Source organism: Urocitellus parryii, chromosome 9 (genome assembly GCF_045843805.1).
Source record: "Urocitellus parryii isolate mUroPar1 chromosome 9, mUroPar1.hap1, whole genome shotgun sequence".
Lineage (NCBI taxonomy): Eukaryota > Metazoa > Chordata > Mammalia > Rodentia > Sciuridae > Urocitellus > Urocitellus parryii.
Genome location: NC_135539.1, coordinates 104,153,596 through 104,179,983, shown reverse-complemented (window position 1 = coordinate 104,179,983; position 26,388 = coordinate 104,153,596). Strand labels below are relative to the sequence as shown.

At 40.5% G+C, this 26,388-nt stretch overlaps 1 protein-coding gene across 2 annotated transcripts in view; it reads left to right on the top strand.

The window, feature by feature from the left end:
• Positions 1-26,388, top strand: part of Kcnk2 (potassium two pore domain channel subfamily K member 2) — a 191,375-nt gene that overhangs the window by 57,728 nt on the left and 107,259 nt on the right. Inside the window, exons 1-2 of one of the 2 annotated variants that reach the window (XM_026387977.2) lie at positions 6,026-6,083; positions 9,116-9,426. In XM_026387977.2, coding sequence (XP_026243762.2) covers position 6,083; positions 9,116-9,426 — 312 coding nt within the window. In that variant the 5' untranslated portion in view covers positions 6,026-6,082. Of the gene's footprint in view, positions 1-6,025; positions 6,084-9,115; positions 9,427-26,388 lie in introns of those variants that run through there. The other variant, XM_026387976.2, reaches the window with a different exon arrangement.

Below are 26,388 nucleotides of genomic sequence, written 5' to 3'. Positions count from 1 at the left end.
AAAAATTAAAAAGAATTAAGTCAGTATATATATAGTCCAAATGCAAGGAGTGGGGACAGCACAAGAACATGAATGTTAGTTGGTAGGAATCAATGACTCGTTGAGACTCAGATTTAAAGACCTTCACAAAACTAAATTATTTTCATTTCCTCTTCTTCCTTGAATTGCAGTATTTGAATTAGGGCTCTTGATTTCAAGTGTCAGAAATCTCAACCCAAACTGGCTTATATAAAAATAAAATGTGTGTATCTCAAGGTGTGGCATGATATAGGTGTCTGATTAAATGTTGTCACCTGCACTTGGTGATCTTGGTTTGGTTTGCTCTGTGCTGGCTCCATTCTCAAGTGTCTTTTCCTTTCCTGTTCAAACGGAAGCCTCTAAGACATTCAAAGTCATTGGAGGAGAACAGAAGTCTCCAGTGGTGGAGAGAGAAATCTTGGCACAAGTGCCTTTGGCTGAGTGGGTCACAGGCCCATGCTTGAACCAGTCAAGAGGCTGGGGAATCATGACTGTATTGGCTGAAACCTAGCTTGCATACTCTACCTGCAATCAGGGATGAGTCTCACAAGAAATCCAACAGCCATGAAAGCAGAAGGTAGGTGCTTAGAAGAGTCCAAGTCATACATAATTATTGTATGTATGACAAAGTGCTGCCAATATTGTCCTCTTTGACTGAGTTTGCAGTCAAGTAGAGCTTCTAAGAAAATGACCCCTCTCCATCATGCCCACTCCCCATGCCCCATGGATCACAAAGTCCTACTGATCTTCCAACTCTGTGTCTTTGATACCACCATCCAAATCACCATGATTCTCTCATCTAGAACTGAGTTATAATGTCTAAATTCATATGCTTACACTTTTTGTTCCCCTATATTTTTGTTTCCCTTCTTTCTGTTCTCCATATAGCAAGCAGAAGAATTCTTTAAAAAAAATGTCTGATGAGATTTCTTGGTGATGAATATTCATCAATACCCCATTCATTAAAATCCAGAAGCTGTAAGACCAGGTCTCTCCCTACGTCTGGCTTGATCACTGTCCACCAGCAATCCTTGCTTTCTGAGCTCTCCAGATGCTCCCAGCTGCTTTCTACTACAGTCTTTTTACAGGCTTGTTGTTGAGAAGCCTCTTTGCATACATTATGCTTCTTATGCTTAATGCTCAACAGTATGTGCATTTTCAGGGACCAACTTCAGTGCTGCTTCTTTAGACAGGTTTTCTCTGAATTTCTAATACCAAGTACTCTCATAGTACCTGGTAACTTTTTAGGTCACTTAATCAGAATTTGAATTTTATACTTGTCCAGTACCTACTCTATCTAGGTCACACAGTTTCTGAAGGCAATGCCCTTACTTTAACCATAGTTCTCCTGTATGCAGTAGTCACTCAGTAAATATTTTTTGGATGGAGGTGAATTATTCTTCCTTTTCTTTTATCTGTGCAATGATGTTACCCAGAAGATTAAATGAACTGCAAAATTCATTACAGAATTGGGATTTCTTGGTGGTCTTACTTGTTCGGGAACTCTCTGATTTATGGGGTTATGACAGGCAAAGGAGAGAATAAAATTCCTTTGGGAATCAATAATATTGAATACATAAATGCTGCCATAGATCAGATATTGACTGTCTCCCAAAAGCCTGTGCATAAAAGATTTGTTCCTCAGGGTGGCAGTATTTGGAAGTGCTGTGCACTTTTAAGAGGTGAGGGTCTTTGGGTAACTCCTTGGATCATTGGAGGTGTGTCCTCCCTCCCAGAGAAAAGACACTGTGAAATCCTGGCACATCCCATTGTTCTTGTTTTCTTCCTGGCTCATGATATAAGCAGTCTCTCTGTCACATGCTCCCTCCATGATGTGTTATCCTTCCTAAAGGCCTGAAGAATGGGGCCACATAATTTTGGATGAACCCCCAGAACTACAAACCAAAATAAAACTTTTCTCTTCATAAGTTAATTTTCCCTAACATTTCAGTGTAGTAATATGAAACTGAAAAATACATGATTGCCTCACTATGATCTTTGCAATAGCCTTTGTGAATTCAGTGAGTTATCCTTATTTAATAGGTTAGGAATCAGATGGTCAGAAAGATAAAGTGACTTCCTCTAATGCACATGGTTAAGAAGTGGTGGAGATAGGTCACCCATAGAAATCTTTGACTCCAAAATCCCAGATATGTTTGGGAATATGAAAAAAAAGTGGTATACTTATTTTTTACTTTTATTTTTTTCATTATGGCATTTTGAATAGGCCAAGGTCAAAAAGCAAAATAAACATAAAAATGAGTTTTTCTTGATCTCACAGTGCTTAGTTGGATCTGAAAGCACTAGAATAAGGGCAGTATAGACTTTGGGGAGCTAAAGCTCTTTATTAATATATTTCAGATTTTCCTATCTATTAAAATGAAGTCAAGGGATATTCAGTAATCCTGCAACATGGAAGAAATAGAATCCATCCTCCCTTTCTATTGAACTTTTGATGGGATTTGTATGCATTGCAGTCATAAATTTAAACAAGATAATCCATCCCACTTCCCTGTTGCTCCAGTTTCAGTGATAGACAAAGTAGTCTACTTCATTTTTTCCTCTCAATTCAAACACCATAAGAATGTATTGGCACAAGAGGGATCTTAAATGAGCAGGAGTACTGAAGGATGGGGACTTTATGGGGTTGCAATGGAAAGCAGGACTGGAGTCAGTGTGATTGGTTGGTTTCTTGGTTTTTCAAATTATTTTTGAGGCTGCACCTTTGTTTTCTGGCTTGTTGGAGTGATTCCTGCTGTTACAGTTTGGAGTCTCCCTCCCCTTCCCTTGTTCTTCCCTTCCCTTCTTTTCCATGTAAACCTCTCATTCACCCCCATCCCCACTTCAAGCATCCTACATGCATGTGATGCATGAAGGAAGACAACTCTTACATATGAAGTCATAGGGAAAGCGAAAACTCAGCAGTTGAGATTGGGGGTGAGACCTACATGCTGTGAGTATGGAAAAATGGAAGCACTATACAGACCTACATAAATAACAAGCAGGCATCTTTAAACTGTTCATCAAGCTCCCACTGTAGTAAACAGTAGACCATTGACAAGGGATCAAAGTGTGTGTGTGTGTGTGTGTGTGTGTGTGTGTTATCCTGGTTCCAAATCCTTGGAGGAAGGCCAGGTGAATGATAATGTCAGCTTTTTACTAGTGATCATACTATCATTTGGATGTTTACTGTACACTTATTTAGCATCAGTCACTAGTTATATAGATCATGATGAACAGAGAAACGTAGTTTATAGGCTTACAATCTAGTTTAACAAAGCACAACACACTGTGACAGCGCAAAGATAGAAGTACAAGTTGAGGCAGGAAGATGGCAAGTTCAAAGCCAGCCTCTGCAACTTAGTGAGGCCCTAAGCCACTGAGCAAGACCATCTCAACATGAAAAGATAAAAAATAAAAAGGGCTGAGGATGTGGCTCAGAGGTTCAGTGCCTCTGGGTTCAATCCCTGGTACCAAAACAAAACCAAAAAAAAAAAAAAAAAGGGTGAATTGGGAAATAGCTGGTAAGACACCTCATTTTCCAGGGTTCTGAGACAACTTTTGATAGCATGGAGAATCTGAAGGGTAATAATACCAGAGATGGTTAATTTTATGTCAGTTTGGCTAGGCTCTAATACCCAGTCATTTAGTCAAACTCTAATGAGGATCTAAGTGTTGCTGTGAAGATATTTTGCAGATGTAGTAATATTTACAACCAGTTGATTTTAAGGAAAGAGGATTAGTCTAGATAATGCAGGTGGGCCTCACTTAGGAGCAAAAGGTAGACTTTCTAGAAAAGTGGAAATTCTGCCTCCAGTCAGAAGCATCCAGTCTTGCCTGAGTTGCCAGTCTGCCAGAACTGCCCTACAGATTTGAGAGTCACCTGCCAGCATCCATAATCATGTGAGGCAATTCTTTAAAATAAATCTTTTATCATGCGTGTATATGTGTTGGGGGGGCACAGAGAAGGGGGAAGAGAATGAACACATTTCCTGTTTCTCTTGGGCAAATACCTTAGTCATGTAAGGTGTGAGGTATGTGTGTGGTGGGGGAAAGTGCAAGGCAAGGTGATGATATCTAGAAAGGGCTGGAATGAAAAGCTAGATCATGAAGTACATAATATGTGACCTAGAGACTTTGGAAGGGTTTTAAGTTTCTGGGAATGGAAAGATTAGATTCACATTTTAGAAAGGACTTGTGTTACTATGGAGAGCAGAAGTTTAGAAAACTTGCTTCAATTCGAGCAGGATGGATAATATATATTTTAATAGGGAAGAAGGTGCTGAATCTAGTCTAGAATCTAAAATAATAACGTAATGTTTTTATTATTGATGATGGGACAGTCTTGCAAAAGAGTCATAAGCTTCTTTTTGTAGTCACGTCTATACCTTTCACTAGGAAGTACTCCTTGTTAATTGGGAAAATAATCCAAACTGGCTGAGCAGCAGTTATGGAAGATGAACTCAAACATAGCAGTGGGGTGGGAGGATGGAGGTCAGCAGGGGATTCCTGCAGCGAAAGTGGGAAGAGAAAGTTTACAAACGGATTGAAGTTCCACAACATCCTGTGTGTTGTGAGAGGATTCGACTACTAAAAGGGCAGCATCTAATTTCTTTTATTCTCTTCTTCTGGGGATTCCGTGGTTCTCTCATCCCTGTTGCCACAAGTTCCCTGAGCTGCCTTCTTCGTGTCTGGGCGTGGTTTGTACCTGTCAAACTGGCACCTGAAAGGGATAGGGGGACTGGGAACTTGGAGTTCCAGCTGAGGTCAGAGGTTTCCCACTCAGAGGCTCCCAAGGACAGCCTTTAGCAACCTGTGTCCAGGGCAAAGGGTGTTCTTTTTTTCCCCTCTGCACCCCTAGATGTCTTCACCCTGACTCCGGTTATAGTCCCTGTCATTTCTGGCCAGGGACATTCTGCCAAATGGCGCTTCAGGCTCATCTCAATCACCCTTGGAGGTGTAGTGGGGATTGCTGGTGACGAGTTAATACCTTTTTCCAGGTGCAGACTCTAAGAGGGTAGGACTTCAAATCTCCCCGACTCCAGGGCGCTAATGAAGGGCGTATCCCTATACCACGCTGGCCAGGTGAGGGGGAGCACGAAGATGAGGAAGATGCCCACCTGCAAAGGTCTGGGTATCCGCGCTCCAGAGCTTAGGTCCCACCTGCCGCGCCCGACCTGGAAGAAGACTGGATGGAACTCTGGGGCATATGAATGTCAGACAGAGAGAATGAGGAGATTGTGTGTGTGTGTGTGTGTGTGTGTGTGTGTGTGTGTGTGTGTTGGGGGGGCGTTTAATAGTGGAACGGGCTGACACGGGGAGAGACAGCAGGTGAGCCAAGGAGCTGTGCCCCAGGCGGGGAGGCGGGCTGAGCCAGGCTCTGGAAGGGAGCACCCGCAGGGGCGACGCGGGCGAGGATTGGGCCAGAAGGGGGTGCGGAGAGGCGAGCTCAGGCGGGGAGACAGCGAGGGAGGTGGAGGCGAGGGGGAGGGAGTTCTGAAAGGAGGGAAAGGAGCGGGCGAGGGGCGAAGAAGCCAGCCGGGAAGGGCGAGCGGCGGAGGGCGGCGAGCCACGGGCGCCAAGACTGTGCCACACCCCCACCGCGGGGCACGGAGGGTTTTGCCCGGGGAGACACAAAGACATGCGAAGAGGGGCTGAGCGAGGCTCGCGCACAAAGACGCCGGGGCGCTCGGCCACTTGGGCTGCACCGACCGCCCCCGCGCCGCGCCGCGCGGAGGCCGGGCCAGCGCGGAGCCCTGGGCTGAGCGCGCCGCGGCGGCGGCTGCTGGCCGGCGCGGGACCCGGGTCGCCCGCGCTCTCTGGGTGACCCGGGCCCGGCCGCAGGCACGCGCGGGGGCGGCTGAGCCCGAACCCAACTTGGCCTCAGCCTCGCCCTCTGCCCAGCCAGCCGGTGTCCCCTCCTTCCCGCGATTTCGTTTCTTCTCACGCTCCCCCCACACCCCCTCCCGCGTCCAGCCCCGCTCTCCCCACCTTGTAAAACAAAGCCGGGGAAAATGCCTGCCCATGCAGCTCGGAGCGCGCAGCAGCCCGTCTCTGAATAAGAAGTGAGTACAATGGCGTGTTTGTAAAAAAGCTTCAAGTCCGTCTTTTTCAAAAAACATTCTGAATGCTGCATGCCTCATGCTTCCCAGCGCCTCGCGGGAGAGACCTGGCTATAGAGCAGGAGGTGAGACCCCCGGGTACGCTCCCCGCCACCCCCTAGCCTCGCGCTTTCCGGCCCAGCCAGCCCTAAGAGGGCTGCAGATGTCCCCTCGCAGCAAGCGGACGTTTCCGATCTTCGTTTTCCATCCAAAGTGTTGGATCATTATCTGGATTTGGAGGCAAACCCATTCCCGGATCTTCTCCTGGCGGCTTCTGCCCCCCGCCTCCCCCCTACTCCCGCTGGCGCCTGGGGTCTTTGCATCTGCCTTGGGTATGGGTTTGGAACACGTTGGGAGAGTTTCTGATGGAGGAGGAGGGTCAACCCTTGAGAGTAGCGGACAGGCAGGTTGCATGGTGACCCTCGTCACACTTGTTGCCCATTGCATGGTGGGACACGCAGTGGTGCTGAAAAAAGGCTCATTTCTCCTGCTGGTTGGTGGTCATTTGCGAGGAGAACGACATATCAGCGTGAGGAAGGGAGCCCAGGAAGACCAGGAGAGTGTGCTGTGCTGGGGGTGGGGGTAGTAATGGAACTGAGAGTGTGTGGAAGGGTCAGCTCTTCTTCAAAAGGGGTATATGGAAACCCAGAGATTTCCCATATTAGATCCAGAGAAAAGGCTGATATAAAATATCAGCCTATATCAACCATGTATATATATATATATGGTATCACACCAGTTTCTGTCCATTCTGTCTGCCAAGTGTGCATTATATATATTCTGCTAATTAAAAAAATTAAAAAAATAAAACAGGAGCTTAAAAAGATTAAACTCCTTCAGAAACACACTGGCGCACACACTCACACACACAATATATATATATATATATGTTTTTAAAATCTATCCTCTTTTCCTCAAAACATATAATAACAATGTCTTAGTGGGATTTTGGGTTGAGATTTGATAGCCTCAAGGTAAACAGTCCTGGTGTTTTCCAATTCTACAGGCTAGCAAACCAGTGATGTGAAAAATCAGAAAGGCAAGAGCACAGAGATGTGGGGAGGAGCGGCTTGGAAAGCTTGGAGATAATGTGGAGCTTCTGTGTAATTTTCTATTATTTTTATTCCAAAATTGGCTAAATTTTAGATTATGACTTTTTTTTTTCTCTCAGACTTACTAAGCAGCTAGGGGAAGGTGCTGCTGAGACTGCAGACAACAGTGAATTTAGCTATTATGAGCATTCTATTAGAAAATGTGTGTGTGTGTGTGTATGTGTATGTGTGTGTGTCTGTTTTAAATCAAAACATTAAACACATGCCCAGTACTAATTTTAAATATAAAGGTGTCTCCTAGCTTGTGGTTTTTCAGAACAGGTGGATGCATCAGGAGAGAAACCTGTACATACTTGTGTGCAAAAGATTGAACTCTTGCTCTGATGAGCTCTATGCAAGTGGAATCTCCACTTGGATCCAGGGCTAGGGTGTCCTCAATCACAGCTCTGATTTCATCTCTCCAATGTCAAAACTATTCTGAGCTTTCCTGGTTGGGGAGCCTGTGTCATCTGCCATCATTTTACAATACTACTTAGGTCTAGGGCTTCAAACGGCTTTGTTTGGAAAGCTTCTTTTTGATGGGCAACTGAAGATGTATTTTATGAACTCACATTATGGTAGCCTACATTTAACGCACAATGTTAGGTAGGAGAGCAGAGTAGGGAGCTGTTTTACAATTGACACTCTTTATGAGCATCTTATCCTCAGGTGGCTGTGGGATATTTGTGTGCATTTCCATGAGACTTCTTGTATGGTTACCTAGAAGTGTGTTTTAGATTAAGTAATCATTTAATAAAACCTACATTATATACATGACAACGGTATTACTTATAACAACGTTAGACTTTAAATTGATTATTCTATTTGAGTTGGTATTTTGTTTTTAAGTTCCATATATTTTAGCCATTCTGTTAACCCTTTTTAGTTCAATGCTGCTTTTCTAAGCAAATGTTCTGTAATGGATGGCTTATTTTTCCCTTAGCAAGTGGAAGTCTAGCAGCTCTTGTATTTTCTAAAAAGAAATCCATTAATGATATTTTTGAACAGTTGAGATAAATAATAAATGAATTTAGAGTCACCTCAGCGTATACGGGAATTTGTAAGAGAGCATGTAAACACGCTCTAATGGAGCAATTAGTTTTGTACAGAGCATGTAGGGACTCAGGTGTGAGCAAAGATTTAAATTCCTCTTATCTTGAAGTTACTCAAGGTAGAAATTGAAGGAACTTGTCTTTTCTTCTTTCTACCTAACATTGTGCCATAAGGGTCAGCAATAACTTTCATTTTTTAAACATGATAGAAAATAAATAGTGATGTTTCACACTGAGCCCATTTTGGAAATTGGGTGAAACAAACAAACAAACAAACAAATAAATTGGACTGAGTGGTTTACTCATACCTGTTTTATGAGAAAATCAAGATTGATTTCTTTTTAGCAACACTGTTTTGATTGTAAATAATTTTTAATGCAATTACAACACAATTCCTTATTATAATAAAATTTATAACAAAAATAAGGTGTTCTTTATATCCATCATTTGCACTATGAAGTTCTTGAGAACAAGAATAAGCCATTAGGTTTCTTCATGACCATGAACTCCTAGAAGTTTAGTATGTTTTCCTTGACTCAAATAGTGGGCAGATATAAAATTAGAAATTAATTAGGAAGCCCTCAGGCATCCTCTTTTTCCTAAGTTTCTGGGTCTGACTCCTGTTTTCTTCCTTCCACCTGGATCACCAATAGCAGCGAGGAACCAAGACCCAGCCCCTTTTCCTTGGACCCATTTATAAGGTCCTGCAGGAGATCCAATAAGAGTGCTCCTGGGTTAGGTTCCAGAGCTTCCAAGGAGAGCAAGCTCTTCAGCCAGCCCTTGCTGATCCCTTCAACAGCCCCATTCCCCTTTGATCTCCTCCCGCCTAACCCTCCTTCTCTGTTGTTGTCAGTGGCGGCACCTGACTTGCTGGATCCTAAATCTGCCGCTCAGAACTCCAAACCGAGGCTCTCCTTCTCCACGAAACCCACAGTGCTTGCTTCACGGGTGGAGAGTGACACGGCCATTAATGTTATGAAATGGAAGACGGTCTCCACGATTTTCCTGGTGGTTGTCCTCTATCTGATCATCGGAGCCACCGTGTTCAAAGCATTGGAGCAGCCTCAGGAGATTTCTCAGAGGACCACCATTGTGATCCAGAAGCAGACATTCATATCCCAACACTCCTGTGTCAATTCCACCGAGCTGGACGAACTCATCCAGGTAATGGCACCAGAGAAATTGCTATTGCATTCCCCTCAAAGGAGTAAAGGCTAGGGGAGAGAGCCAGTGTGCACCTGCTGGCAGGAATGAAGGAGCCCTACTCCACCTCTGCTTCTTAGCATAGACTTTTCCTCCAATCTCTCTGTCCTTTTCCTTTCTCGTTCCTTTCTTTCACCTGCTTATCTTCCCCTTCTCTTTTATTTCTTCTCCCACGGTTCTTTCTCATTCTCTCTGCTCCTCTTGCTCTTCTGTATTTATCTTGCCTCCTTTTTTTTTTTCTTCCTGAATTCTTTCTCATTTCCTTGTCTCAGAACGGCCAGTGCACACCTGTGGACATGGGGTTACCCTGCGGGAGGTCCTTGTGGTTAGGTGGATCATTGCCCATGGAGAAGCATTGCCATGGTAAATGAAAAACAAAAGAGTTTTCACCTGGGCAGTGGCCAGCTTAAGATGGAAAGGATGCATTCTTGGTGTGACCCTCTTGAGATGGGCATCCCTTGTGATTAACAAGTTGTCACTCACCTCTTTAATCTAGCCAAGGTGTAACTGTTAACTGCCTGTGTAAAGTGTTTAGGGACAGGTGATTCATTATTGTTTCTGTAAATCCCAACTGAAAGGCAGTTTATTGCCACACAGAAAAATAGTTTTTGAATTACAACTAATTCAGTTTTAATTGATAATAGCAGGGCAATTACATTATGAAAATAATTTTATTTTAAAAGTTAATCCCAAAATGATTTATAAATTTCAGGTAGGCTTCTTGGAGATGACTATATTTTTTGTTGTAGATTTCTTTTGCATAAAACAGTTTATTGGTCAAACTAAGAATTGTAGTCTTGAACAGAGCATGATAAAGGAGAGAAATGACTGGTTATTAAGGACATTTTAATTGTACACACACATATTTTCCTGTAGAACCTACTTTTCCTACCTGGTTTAATTCCAATTGGACTGAAATGATCTATGAGACATCATCTGAGCATACTTCCTTATTTTAGGTTTGTTTTTTGAATGAGTGGGAATAGTAGACTGAGGGATGTATTTTTTTTAAATTTTCATCCTTTTTTGTTGTTTCTAGGACTTTTCCTCTAATTTTGGTAGTAGTGGTTTCCCCTAACACTACCTAAGCCCTTTCTATGTCTACTCTATATGCACTTTTTTTTTTAATGTAAGTTTTTTTTGAAAACTGTTAGAGCTAATATTATCTGACCCTTATTGAGCTCCTGCCACATTTAGACATTTCTGCCTTTGACTTAATGTTTTAAATTTTTAATATTTTATTTTTTAGGTTTACACATAGACTTATGTTTTGAAAAGACCCTTTACATACTTATATACCAAATTCTTTACTATTTTTAGATGTTAGTGACATTTTCAGTTTTGACAGTGAAAACCGCCAACTCATATTACATTATTGTCCCAGCTATCCCCTTCCTTGGTCCTTTGTAAGATTATTTTCACTTCATTCTTTCTTTGTGCTACACAATCCTAGGAGAGAATACATCCCTCTCTAGAATTCCCACTTCCCTTAAGTTTTAGAAGAGATCTTGGTTGTCTTGATGGCATGGAGCAGTGGTAGAAGCCTAAACATTGGGATTTGACAAGATGTGTTTTAAACTCTGTTTGAGAGCTTACTAGAGGTGTCACCTGAAGCAGCAACTTTTTGGTTTGAGCCATAAATGATCTATTTAGAGTAGGGATAGAATACCCACCAAGTAGGCTTCTTCCAAAGGATAATCCACAGAGAGTACCATGGTCCTCAGAGTGTTAAGTTTGTTTGTTGATACGATTCCCCTGTCTCCTTTACCCCTTTCCTGGGTTGTAGCAGTTTGATTCAGGTAGTTGCATCCTTGGCATGTGGAGGGAAGTGATTGGTCTTGGTCAGAAAAGAAAAAAAAAAAAAAGGAAATTGTGTGAATTTGAAAATGATCTCACTGTCAAGTTTTAACCAAATTTATTCAGAACTTTGAAAATAGCTTGAAGGCCATTGCGAGGAAGGGCAATCTAGTGGTGAATACTGATTTTTTTCCCTACCTTGCTTTAGCAATGGGCATGAACTGTGGGTAAAAAAATGACCCAATGTTTTTATTTCTACTATGAATGGGCAATCCATTTTAGCTTTAATCATAGTTATTGCTGATTGAGTATTACTACATTTTTTGTGCTTACTTAGTAATTTTCAATGCAGAAACTATTCTTTATTGTCATGTCACTCATCTTTATAACCCCACGACTTTAAAGCATTAATTTTTCTTTCTCTTTGGATATAATTTCTTTTGATAAAGGAAATCTTTATAATGTCCTGGCTTTAAGGAACAAGGTCAGTATGTAAGTTGGGAAAAAGGCCACCCAGCTAGTCATCATTTATTAGAATTACATTTTATTCATATGATTCTCCTAAATTTCCAAGTTTTTTTTTCTCATACTTATTTTCCCATTCAATCATCCCTTAAAACCTCATGAGTGTCTATATTAGATTGTGGTATCACAGCATTAAGGATTAGGAATCTAAGTTGCAGGAAGTCCAAGTGATTTACCCCCTGTAGCATTAACAGGGTGAGCGGTCCCATCTGGCATCTGACTTAGGAGTCTCGGCTGCTTTTCCGCTTAGTTTCTTTTGGTGCTGGAGGAGGGAAATAGTTGGAGTGGTCAGCCATTCAATCCCAGTGTTGGTGGAAAAGGAATTTGGAGAGGTTGAGTGGTCAGAGAGAAGTACAACCTCAAGTGCAGTTAGCCTAACCTGGTCCCAGCCCCCTAGTTATTAAGTATACCTCTGGGCAAACTATAGAAACCTGATTCTATGCTGTGGTTATCACAGGGTAGGGTGACAGAGATTGATTCATGAAGGCAGATGACAGCAACTGTCTGTCCTCTGATAGGAGCTTGTGTGTATACTCTATGTACTGCCCTTTGCATGTCTCCATCAGCCCTTCAAGACAAAGGAAGGGCAGAAATAGGAAGATACAAATATCTTTTCTGGCCTGAGATATCTTGAGCAGTATAATTTTCAACTCCCACTACATTTAAACTAATATGATGTCAGTATAGAAACATACATGAAAACTTTTTAAGACTCATAAGTAACTATTATCAGTAGCCAGATTTTAATGAGCACTTATTATGTGTAAGGCTTTCCCCCTAACCCTTTACATGTATAATTTCTCTTAAACAATCTTATGAGGCAAGTTCCTTGTTTTTCTTTTTTTTTTTTTTTGCACTTAGCTTATATGGAGACTGAGGCAGGGGAACTTAATATTCCAGGGTGCAAAGTGGCAGAACTGTTATTCAAACCTAGGTGAACAGACTCTGGAGCTTAAGCACTTAGCTCTCAAATTTATTGCCTCTAAAAGAAGTTCCCTGTTATCCCATGTATTAGGGTGTAATGAGTATTAAGTTATAGTCTTCTTTTCATAATGATGTATGCTATCTCTTTCCAACATGGAGATCATATAACCTGGATTTTAATATTCTTCCTGGACAGCAGGATTATCACCAGCATTCTGTTTGAATATGGTGAACCAGTTGAGGTCTGGTGAGGTGAGACACACCCAGTCGTCAATATAGTTGTTTCCAGATTTGCCGAATCAATTTTGGGATTTAAAATATAGTGCAAAATCTATGATCTATGCATTATAATAAAATACCTAATGGGACATTTGTCTTTTGTTTTCTAATGTGAGCCCCACTCCTTGTGGATCTAGGCCTGGAAGATATTTTCTCTGTTTTTGGGTAAAGAATAAGACATGTTTGTACAAGGGCATCCGTTTGGCCTTAGGTCTAGATCTTTGGTGTCTTCCTGCCCAGGGGATTATATTCTCTCTGCACCAGTCCTTCTCATTCTGGTCCATTCACTGGCTTTTATTCAGGACCTCCAAGTTGTTGACCTCTTTGCTGGGTACTGAGCCAAATAAAATGATGGAAAAAACCCTGGTCTCTCTTAAGGTATTCACTCTCACAGTCAACCAGAGGAGACAGCGATAAGCGTAGTTACAATAGAAGTGCTTTAAGATCGGAGCTAGGGTGCTACAGATTGGAACACCGAGGGGAAATTAACCACTTTATAACAGGTGGGAAGTCTAAGAAGAAGAGGTGAAAGGAGATTAGATTCTAAGCATGCATCAGAGTGCACTGGGGAAGATAAGAGCAGGGGACGGTCTAAGCGGTACAGGCATGGAGTGACCTGGGTTTGAGGAGGAGGGGCATTAGCAGGTAAACCCTGGCTTCTTGTTCTGTACCAGGGAGATTTGCTTCCTCCTGGCCCTATTTTTTACTTGGAATAATTGTGCCCTAGTGGGCAGTTAGCTGTGTATCAGAGGATACTTGGAACTACAGGATAAATATATCAACCTGCCTTTCCTAGAATGCCAATGACACTAGACTTAAAAAAAAAATGGTTTAATGTAATTCTATATTCATTCATTCATTTAAGAGCATTTATTGAATGCCTACTAGATACATTGTCTAAGCACTAAAATACTATAGAGAATAAAACAGATGAAAATTCTTGTCCTTGGTGAGCTTATATTCTGTTGGGGGAAGACAGTATGTTAGATAGTGGTAAGTTTCCTGTAAATAAATAAAGCATTGGTGGGGGATAAGAAATGTTGAATGGTGTTGGTGATTAATTTTCAATCAGATCACTAGAGAAGTGTCACTGATAGGGTGATTTTCTAAAGAGAGGAAATCAACCAAGAGGCCATCTGGGGACTAACTCTTGGGTGGAGCATGAACTTGGACATAGGCCCTTATTGAGGTGTGCGTTCCTGCCAGGATAATGGGAGGGAGTGGTGGAAGATGACGTCAGTCAGGTAATGGGGGCCAGTTCATGTAGGGGTCTTGTAAGTTAAAATAAGCACTTTGAATATTTGGTGCATGTAAGTATGCTGTTCTGGCTGCACATCACTCTGGCTATAGTGTTTAGACTAGGTTGCACAAATGTGGGGGTGGTATCAGGACAGGCAGTTAGGAAACTGTTGTAATAATCCTGGTGAGAGAAGAAGGCCCTTGAACTAAGGTGGTAGCAGTGGGGGTGGTGAGATGCAATCAGATTGTGAGTATATTTTGGGAGGAAAGTCTGTGGGGCTTATTGATGGACCAGATGTGCAGTCCAAGAGATGGGAGTCAAGGATAATCCCCCCATTTTGGTCCTAAGTTGTATCTTGTTTTCCTGACATGGTGGAGAGTGTAGGAAGAGCTGATCTGAGGAATAATATCAGGAGTTTGGTTTTGGTTATTGCATTCAGAGTGTCAGACAGGTTGCAGTTATTGAAGAAGATTTATGGAACACCAAATCAAAGTGCCCACAGATTCACAGTTTACTGCATGAAAATGATGCATTACAGTACAGCACCCAAATAAAGATGAAATATCACAGGCAAAGGCTGCCAGACCACAAGGGGTCTGAAGAAGCCAGGGACAGCTCCTGGGTCCTCCCTTTGCCCTGCCACACCAGGACATGCTTCTCTCTCAGATCAGGAACCACTTATGTGTGCATGAACACTTTTGTTGGTCAGGGTTTTTCTACCCTGCCGGTCATAATGATATAAGTCTTGGTGGTAGAGCTCTCTGGGAGTCTCAAGTGAGACCAGGTGCAAGTCATCCCATCACACGGTTATCAATAAAGAGTACAGTGGGGTGATACCACCCTCCTGCAACTCCTCAAGCCATGGTCATAAAGCAGCACTCTTGATGAGGATGTCTGGGGCTCTTGCCAAAGAACAAAATAGCTCAGGTTGATTCCAGGCCAGCACAGCCATGTTAAATTTGAGATGCTTATTAGGACATCCAAGGAAAGATCTCGAGTAGGAAGCTCCACATATGAACTTGGAGGGGCTATTCTGGCGATGTACATTTAGAGGTCACCACGAACTAGGAGGCATTTCAAGTCCAAATACTGGTTGAAATCTCCTGAAGAATGAGTGTAGGTTGAGATGAGTGGGGATTCTAGTGATATCCCAAGATCACTCCACATGTAGAAGGTGCTGAGAAATAGAACTCAAAAAGCAATTGGACAATTGATTCAAAACCTGAAATTTCAAGGACATTTCTCTTATTTTAGGGAACTGCATTACCCTGTGCACCCAGATCTCCAAAAGTTTCATTTTTCTTTGCTCTTGAGTATCCTTTATAAAAGATACTTGGAAAAATATCTAAGCATGGGTCCTATTGAAGGTGTGTGAGTAGAGGAGCCCATTTATGCTTTGGGTCATGGCTTTCCCAGGGGTATAGGGGACAGGTTGATGTGTGAAGAGCAGGCAGAGAGCTGACTGCAGGTAGTAGTGAGTGATACTGAATGATGGGGACACAGTGGTTTGGTGACTGTCAGTCCAGTTGGTGTAAGCACCTAGGTATATGAACTATTTGGCTTTAGTCTTAAGCAGAGTGTAATCATTTTTATTAATTTATCATGGGCACAACAATACGTTATCTAGAAAATACTTTCTTGCTGGGCATGGTGGCACATGCCTGAAATCTTAGCATCTTGGGAGGTTGAGATAGCAAGATTACAAGTTTGAGGCCAGCCTCAGCAACTTAGAGAGACTGTGTCTCAAAATAAAAAACTAAAAAGGGCTGAGGATGTGGTTAAGTTGTAAAGCACCCCTGGGTCTAATCCCCAATATGAAAAAGCTTTCTTTTCCTACCAGTAATTTTACTCTTTTTGTTTAGCTCTTTGGATAAAATATAAATTTGGGGGGACATAAAAATAATCTGCAAAGTGTCTAAATATCCTACACATACTTTATGCCCTTTGGGTTAATTTTGGGAAAAAGCACCTGTGAACAGTGCTATGGGTAACCTTCTTGGATGTATATTAACCTCACAGTGCGGGTTGATTCGCTGCATGAACTGGGTGCCACGGAACTGTCTGTGCTTCAAAGGTGAGAGTTTCAGGAGAGGAGATTGGGCTGCCAAATGGAGATAATATGCAGGTCTTGAAGAAAGGCTTTGTCAGTTTCCAGAATTTTTCTAGGATTCCCCCCACGTGCTGCTTTCTAAAGTGGAATAAATCATTCCTGTTTCCAGTCCCTACCCATATGTTCTTGCTCTCTAGATTTTCAGAATGAAAGGATTAAAAGCGATATAGTTTTTCTTGCAAATCAAGAAACAATTGAGATATTTTCATGCACGGTTCCTTAATAAAATTTAGGTTTTTATTATAAAGCATGGACGTTGTTAGAAAGGATTTTAGTTTTAAAGAATGTATGGAGGCTCACTAGATGAACTGGTTTAACTGGTTAAACATTAGAAAAGTGTTATATGAATATTGTGCATTGATAAAATATCTCTCAATCTGATGTGATTGAATGGAATATTAGTATCTAGGAAGTTACTTGTTGGATGGGATAATTATTTAAGAATGAGGGAAATTATTCTGCACATACATGTGATACATTTTATATATATTTTTTGACTGACCATTTATTTAGTTGAAGGTAAAAGTCAGACTTAAATGTAAAGCAAGGTCAAATAGACAGTATTAGATTGAGGTTTGCCCCATGTAGAACTATTAATAGTAATTACGATAATGCCTCTATGGGCTCTTAGAATTATACCTTCTGTGTTTGCATTTCTTCACATATTTATATACTGTTTTGTACTTGAAGATAGATTACTTGATTCCTGCATCCTTAGTCATGCATACTGTAATTCACATTTGGAAAATGAAGCAACAAAGGTACCTTGTAGGCCAGAAAGAGGTGAAATGGCTCCTGGATCAGACTGTTTCTCACGACTGAGAAGGTCACAAGGAAAGGGGGATATTCCCTCAAAAGCTTCTGGAATCTCCCCCAAAGGCTCCTGTGTTGAAAGGTTGGCAATGTTCCTAGGTGGAACATTTGGAAAGGGATTGGATTATGGGCTCTAACTTCATCAGTAGATTAATCCAGTAACTTCCATATATGAGAGAAAACATTTGACCCTTGATTTATGGAGTCTGGCTATTTCACTTGCACAATTTTCTCCATTTCCATCCTTTGACTGGCAAATGCCATTATTTCATTATTCTTTGTGGCTGAGTGGAACTCCATTGTGTGTGTGTGTGCGTGTGTGTGTGAGTGTGTGTGTGTATACACACATATATACATATCTCACATTTTCTTAATCCATTTATGGGCAGGCAACTGGGTAAATTCCCAATTTGGCTATTGTGAGTTGTGCTGCTTATAAACATTGAAATGGCTAGATTGCTACAGTATGCTGATTTTTAGATCTTTTGGATAAAAACAAAGGAGTGGGATTTCTGGGTGATACAGTGGTTGAATTCCTAGTTTTATTGGGGAATCTGCACAATGCTTTCCAGAGTGGTTGTACTAATTTTCAGTCCCACCAACAATGTACAAGTGTACCTTTTCCTCCATATACTCACTTCTTGGTCACTGCCATTCTGACTGGAGTGAGATGACATCTTAGTATAGTTTTGATTTGCATTTCCCTAATTCCTAGAGGTGGTGAACATTTTTTCCTATATTTCTTGGCCATTTGTGTTTCTTCTTTTGAGAAGTTTCTTACAGACTCCACTTCTTGCTCACTATTACAAAGGGGATGACGTAGGCATATTCTAAGTTATGTATTTATTTATTTAGGTGCTGGGTTTGAAACTTCATGCATGCTAAGTACAAGCTCTATCACTGAGTTCCCCTTGCCCCCTAAGTCTCATTTTTAGATAAGATCTATGAAGGTTTTAGTTGAGGGGACCTAAAAGAGAGGGCTACCAACTCATATTTCCCCTTGTGCTGGGAAGAAAGTTTAGGGCTATCTGTGGGAACCTCACACAGCCTTAGTAGAGAGACAAAGTATCTTCACCACATGGGCCTTTCTGAATTCAAATGTTCAGATAGGCAACACAGTCATAAGCTGGCATAACACCTTTTAAGAAAATGTTTTGGCATAAAGGCAAACCAAAGTATATATTGTAGAGTTCCTTCAACTGGCAGCTTCCGCAGCAGATACATGGATGCTTTTGAGATACTCTGATCCCATCACATTCAATGCTGCCGGGGTGGAGCATGTTAGAATCATCCTAGGTCATGATCTTTCCTTGTTTTAACACTTTTAATCTTTAAAATTTCATCAACAGAGGGAGTGTCTCTCTTTGTGTTCTCCAAGGGTGGAGCTTGGGTAGATAGCAGGGTGGGGCCAGGATACATAAGTCAGTGTCTGAATGAGATGTGTCTTTGAGATTTGCTTCCACATGTAAAGCAAACAGTGTAATTAATAGATCAGCTGAGAAGGAAAGGGCTTTCACCTAACAATGTGTTTATAAAAATCTTTATCTGCAATTATTAAGAGTAGTTATCTTAATCTGTGGATAATGATTAAAATTTGACCAATTATATATTCATGTATAGACTAAAATGTGATTACACTAAGGGAAATGCTTTGGATAAACATGTAAAGGCAATCTCAACCAGTTGGGTGGTGGAGAAGTAAACATTCTTAAACTAATGGTTGTGGCTTTCTTCCCAGTTGAAGACTTATAGCCATGTTCTTTCTCGGCTCCTCCCCCTCTCTCTTCTTTCTCTTTCCTTCTTTATTCTTCCTGTTCTTCTCTTCCTCTCCCCTCCTTCTTCCTTCTTTTCCTCCCTCCCTTCCTCTCCTTTTCTTAAAACAAATTTAACAACTATTTCTTTGTGGGCTGTCTCTCTCCTTTTGTGGGTGAATGTTAATCAAGAAAAGGGTTTTTTGGGGGGGCATCATCTAAAATCATATGATTTTCTTTTTTCTGCTGCCTCATTGAATTCATTCTTGTGGTTTTGATCCTGGATGGATATAAGACCAATAGTGCACTTGTTTTCATTTCTGATGATGCTGTCTTCTGCAGAACTTTCATGAAAGCGCTGTAGAAGGTATCAATTCCTTTTGGATAGTTGGCTAGAATTCTGAAGGATATTACATGATTCTTTTAAAGGGATGTTTAGAATTTGAGGACTGGTAAAATAAGTTTACATCTCCTCATTGTTCTTCTTGGGTCCAAGTGGCTCATTCTCATACTAAGTCATGCAGGGAGGTATAGAACCTGAGGCGTTGCACAAGAGGACTTGTAGTATAATATCGGTATTGGAATAAGTAGTAGTTCCTTTCAGGCATTTCGTTGAAGTTTTCTGCTCTGATTCTCATTGGCATGGCCTAGGGCCTTACTATAGTTTGGATCTAAAATGTCCCCTAAAGGGCCATGTGTTAAAAATGTGATGTCCAGGGTAGCCCTATCTGGAGCTGGTGGAATCTATATAGAGTGGTGGGGCTGGTGGGGATCTTTAGGTCATTGGGGTCCTGTCCTTGAAGAGGATTACGGAACCCTGGTCTCTTTCTCTTTTGCTTCCTATCAATGAGGTGAGTGGTTTTGCTCCTCCACTAGCTCCTGCCATGATGTGCTGTCTCACCACAGGTCCAAAAACAAGCAGGCCAACTAACCATGGACTAGAACCTCCCAAGCCTGAGCCAAAACCAACCTTTTCTCTTTGTAAGTGGATGATCTCAGGTATTTATTTTTTTAAATAGTGGTAGGAAGCCCCATTCACTCCTATTTTCTTATTAATTAAATATTCACATAGGTTAGGTGATATCCTTATCAGTAAGGGAGTGAGATGATGCTTTTCATCACTTTGAGCTGTTTCTCTGTCTTTCATCTTGGGGAGCATTTGAATACCATGGCGGAGTCAACAGTCATTCATTTAGCTTGGTATTTTTATTCTTAACAAAGGTACCAAGGGATATGTAAAAACAGTGCCATAGCTTTAAAATAGAGGCTGGTACTCCAAAGATCATGATATTATGGAAACTCTCTCATGGATCTAATGTTCATAGGCTTACTTAATCTAAATGTTTTGAATTTAACCTCATTTCAGCCTGTACTTTCTCTTGACATAAGTGATTCACACTCCACTTAATAAAGTTTTTTATTTGATTGGATCTTTTGAACATGGCAACTTCTAAGGGTCAAGCCATTTTTTTTTTCTAATGAGTTTTGTGACTGAGGTCATATCATTCCCTTCTAAAGATGGCGACCTTGTCTTTTTATCTCTACCTAGAACTCATTCCCTTTCTACTCTTTGTTTTTGTAGTCCATGGTCAGATGTGTTTTGGGTGTTTGCCTTTCTAGTCATTTTGTTTTTAAATCTCTTTCTTGGCAGTTATAGTGTCCCTTGATTATTTTAGTTGTCCTTTTTCAGAACTACATTCTGCTCAGTTAAAACTTTGGTGTCAGTTAGAACTGTGGGCAGTGTTCCAAAGAAGGAATCAAAATTTAGCACAAGAATGGCTTGCTTGCTTGCTTGCTTGCTTGCTTGCTTTCCTATTATCTTTCTAGTGATGCCTCTGGTTCTGTGTATTGGTGGTGTTGAACAGTGACCCCAGACCGTCATGGCAACCTTTGAGCCTTCTTCCAGGTTACTGAGACCACAATTTGAAAAGTGCAGTGTGGCTTACTTTCTCTCAAATCTGTTAGTTTTCACATGTCCAGGATGAACCTCTGCTGTCCTTTTTATGTCTCTTTCCCCTGGATTATGAGATTTAAACATTTTCACTGGCCATTGGGCACATCACAGTCTTAAAGATCACAGTGGTATTTCTAGGTTTTAGTGTTTCCTTTTTCAATTTTAAATGAAAACATGGCAGAACAGATGACTAGATTTACACTCATCATTCATATATACACATATCTACCTCATGTAAAGCATTTGAAGCCTTTCTTATAGATCTGGGAACAGCCATACTCAAGTGTACAAGGAATTAATTTTTATCAGGTTTTGGCAGATGATCTTTTTATGACCACTTACATTTTGCAGATTTATTGTCCTCTTCTAGCTTTGGCTTTTGCATGAGCTATTTGGTAGAGTAGCTCTTCTCTCTGCAGAACTGTTTTATTTCTCCCCATGATTATTTAGACTTCTGCATATGTTCAAAATACTGTTCTTGATGTGATTTTGCTCTGTTTTGCTTTTACATTTTTCTCATGAAATTTGGATTTCCTTAGCATTGATTGTTGAATGTGAGGAAGCTCTAGATAGTGTACCCTCAGTCTATAGTAATATTGAGCAAAAGTGCCAGAATTTATGCCCCACTGAGTGAAAAATGTTTGTATTTTCTTGAGAGGTACCTAAGGAATCAGAATTTGCCAGAAATTTGTGTAAGTATAACATATAATGCATTTTCTGGTAACTTGGCAGGATGGAGGAAAGAGAGGGGGTCTCAATAGACACCATCACATGACCACATGGATTGTATCGAAGCACATTTTCCCTAAAAGCTTCTTTTAATCTTAAATTTTCCATTTTAAGGTCCCAGCATACTTTCTTGGCTATTGTAAAGTTACTCTTCTACAATTATGCATCTGTTCTTATTATTTTACTAAAATTCTCTTGGAGGAAGAAGGGGATTCATCAGGAACTCATAATTGCTAAAACAGGCCATGTTCCTTTTGGGCAAATGAAAGATTCTACTTTCCTGTTACTCTTGTTCATATGCTATAAAAGGTTATTTGAAAACATTGGGTTTCCCTGTGGTTTCTGTACCAGCATGATACTAATGGTACCAGGGACTCTGAGAGTACAGAAGTACTGGTTTGTATCTATTTACACATTTTGGTGATAATCCACCTCACTCTCCTCCAGATTCAGAGATAAGACCTTCTGGAGGTTCTGTTCTGTTAACTCAGGAATCTCCACACTAGGGGTCTGTAGTGTTCTGTTGTTCTCAGCAGGGTAATGATGCCATCAGGATGGGCTCCCAAACAGATTTACAAGTCCGGCAAACCCCAATGGACCAGAAAGGAGAAGTATATTTATTAGATGGCTCTAGAATTATTATATTTTTTTGTTCATTAGCCATAAAAGGAAGGTCCTATTTTCCTTAAAATTGTTGTGGAAGAGGTTTACAAATTATGTTGTTTAATGGACAGCTTTGTTTCATATAGCAGCATCTCAGATAAGTAGAACCTAGGTCTTCCGTCTTTCCTTTATTTTTAATTTCGTTCTTCTTAGATACACATCACAGAATGAACCGGACACGCCTTTCCTAGGTGTTTCTTGAACAAAGAAGAAGCCAGTGAAAATGGCAGAGGCCCTCTTAGTCCTGACTCTAAAGCTTATTTGGGTGATTCTGCTTCTTTCAGGTCAAATAAAATTTGCAACGTTATTGGCATAATCGTTCATAAAGATATTTAAAGATCGTTGCACATGTTTTCGATTTCCTGTTGTATTAGGGGTGGGTGATGGTTGTTTTAGAGTACCTGTTTGATTCATGCCTCTCAGAAGGTGAGGGTGGCAGCTGCTGTTTCCCATTTGTCCCAAGCCTCGCATAAGCCATCACATATATTAACAAAAATGGAGGTCATTACTCCCAGTTTTTACTAATCAAAGTTTTTGAAGACATAATGAAATTTAATCATTGGTCAAAATGACATATTCATACAAGAAAAAAAGGTATTCATTTGTAGCCTAATTTTATGAATCTGACTCATTGTGAGTTTGTCTTATGTACCATTTATCAGAAACATTTTTGCATTTATCTCTGATGTTCCGATAGCAAGTTAGCTATTGTGGAGATCTGAGGTAAGGTACTTGGTGTGAGGAGCCATTCATGTTTTCTTCTTCTTTCTCTCTCTCTCTCTCTCTCTCTCTCTCTCTCTCTCTCTCTCTCTCTCTCTCTCTCCTTTTTTGGTACTGGGGATTGAGCCCAGGGGTGTTTTACCACTGGCCACATCACCAGCCCTTTTTTTTTTTTTTTTTAATTTTGAGACAGGGTCTTGCTAAGTTTCTTAGGGCCTAAATAAATTTCTGAGGATGGCCTTGAACTTGAGATCCTCCTGCCTCAGCCTCCCGAGCCCCTGGGATTATAGGTGTGTGCCACCATACTGCACAGGGAAGAGCTACTTATCTCCAAGCCAGGAGTAAAGTCCTTTTATTTATCCCTTCTTCAGTTCTGTTTTTGAAAGGCCTTTTTCTAAGCATGGGGCCCAACACAGAGTTAAACAGAAGTCCTGTTCTCAGGAAGCTGCTATGCCAGTGGAAAACTACTACAGATAAGCCTTCAGTCTAGTTATTTTGGGAAGTATTAATGTTCTGAAGACTCAACAGGGGCCTACGGAGGTAGAAGGGTGGGGGTTGGGATTCCCCTAGATGGGCCATGTTCTGAAATGTTTTCTCTGAGGGAGAGTCAGTCATATGAAGATTTTGGGGAGAAAGTGCTTCAGGCAGAGAAGAGAGCACATGTGTCTAGGTTAGAGTCTTCTGGGACTGTGTCAATGTTGATGTGGTTGGGCCAACTGTCCTATGGAGATAAGTTGTTGAAGGAGGCAGGCCACAGACTCGTAGATCTTGATAAGTGGTCGAGGTTTGAAGTCAGTAGGCCATCCACACTCAGGGAACCTTACAAAGAAACAGAAAATTATATTGTGATTGTGCAGGTAAATAAGACGATGGCCTTGTTGGGGGATTAGAAGGGATAAGATTAGATTAGTTGGAGAAATTTTAATGAAAGTGGGTTTGGTAAAGAATTTTAAAGAAAGAGGGCCGAGGGGGGCAGACAAACTTTGGGATAACAGGGGAGGAGAAAACTTTCCAGAAGAGGGGTTAGAAGTCATGTGTGTAGTTCTGGGGAAGATACAGGGAGAGAGTAAGATGCCTGGTGGAGGATTCTGAACTGATGGTGGCAAAGCCACTGTGCCTGAGTTTCCTTATGACTAAGATAAACTTTGAGAGCACACAGAATTTTTGGATGGTTTCCGTGCCTAGGCTCTGTGTGGTAAAGCCCTTTCTTTTCTTTTTATTTTCTCAAAATAAATCTCCTAACATCTGTTTTAGGATGAAGGATGTATATTTCATTGTTTAAAATCATTTTTTTATTAAAAACCTTGTACATGATTGATGTTTCTGGACATGTTACGACTTCCACGCCACTAAAAATGATCGTATAATTGTTTTTTTTTTCAATCTAGTTAGCAAGTTCCAAAGCTTCACACTAGTTATCATTTCTGCAAGATGTTTTATCAGACAATGACATTTGGCTCTTGATTTGAGCAGGCCTAAAAAAATCTATTTCGTGAGGGTAATTTTAAATAATTTGGTTTAATTAAAATGGTAAATGATGTTATTTTATAATAATGATATCATTCCTGGGGCACATTTTTCTTGGACAGCTGTACTGTGCTATTATGCAAATCAGTATTTTTTTTTGACAGGACAAGAACTCCTGCTTTATTCTCCATTACTCACTATTTCACTACATAGAGTTTTCTGATCCATAGACAGCTGGTATGTGTGTTTGTGTCGGCATGTGTCTGTCTTATTCACTGTAATTCTTCCTTGATGCAGGATTAAATTGATTCAGATAAGCTTTTTTTTTTGTAGAGATCTAATGAGATTCTTTTATTCTTAAAGAAGAAGAAAAAAAATGAGTTAACCTTATATATAAACCAAACTGACATGTGTGCAATTGAGTTTGAAAGGAATGCAAACAAAAAAATCAATAAAACAAGCAAAAATAGCAACTGCATCAGAAAGGCAGAGAATTATAAGATGGCATTAGCAAAATCTAAGATGGCATTAGCAAAATCTATCGTGATATATTTTGAAGGAATAGAATACAACATTCTAAGGAAAGGACTTGGAACTTGGGATTGAATTTGGAACTTGGGATCTACAGTAAATATTTTTCCATCAGACCTGTCATTTTATGACTCAGAAAATAAACAGTTGGATCATTTTCCTGAGAGCATGCTACTTGTTAGTGACAGAATAAATAGTAGATCCATGACTTCTAGCTTCCCAAACTCTTGTACTGCTCTCCTGTTCTCTCCTTTCCCCCCACCCTTTCTTTTCTCTTCTGTTTTTTATAAATAACATCATCTTTCAGGGATCAAAGCTAGCTAGTCTAACACTTTTTCTTTCTTTGAGGTAAGTAATCCATATGTTGAATTCTTTGTCCTGCAGAGTGGCAGTCTGCCCCAAATGCCACCCAGGCGTGACTCATTGTTTTGCATGTATTTTCTCAAGTTTTCTTGCTATGGTTGCTGGCTGCCTTCTGTGTATTGCTGAATGAATGAGTGAAAAAAATCTCAGAATTTTAGGATTATGGGGAATCCTTTTGAATCCTAAAGAAAATGAAAGTGGGTAGTGTCTTCATGAAGCTCCTTCTACCTAAAGTTGCTAAATGGAGTTGCAGACAGACTTTTTTTTTTTAAGTTCAGAGATTAAGGGTAATAAATGCAACATGCATTAGTAAAGAGAAATGAGGCAACTTAGAATTTTTTAAAAAAAATTTGTAAAGTGAAAAATCTCATGAATTAAAAATATTTATTAAACATTTATTCAGTGCCTACTGCATGCCTAGCACAGGGTAGGACTATGAGTTCTTTTCCTTTTCCAAATTATATTTTATTATACATATTATTTCATAACGTGATTGACTGAATTTATGAAAGTCATGAATATATATCCATATCTTTAGCTATAGATTTATAGACTTCTTTTTAATGGCTTTATAGTATGCCAGTTTGGGGATCTACTAGTTTTTAAGATTTTTGTCCTATGTTAGGCACTTAATTTGGCCCTAAGTTGTAGTAAATATATATATATAAAATAAGAGATGTATCTTGTCAACAAAATTATATGTATATGGTACGGTTCAGTTGACTGGCACATTGTTTTATAGCAGATTTCTAGAAATTTTGCATCTTTTATGAATGGAAACTCTCTACCTACTGAACAGCAGTTTCTCCATTTTTCCTTGTGCTAGTCAGCTTTCCGTCACTGTTAAAATACCTGATGTAAATCAGCATAAAAAGAAAAGATTTAATTTGGCTCTAAGTTTCAGAGGTTTCAGTCCATTGTGTCTCAGGAGCTTTTGGGCCCATGGTGAGGAACAACAAAAGCATTCATAGAGGAGGCTGCTTCCTTCATGGTGGACAGGAAGCCGAGAAAGAAGGAGAAAGAAGCCAGGATCCCAAAGGATTCTTCAAGAGTATGC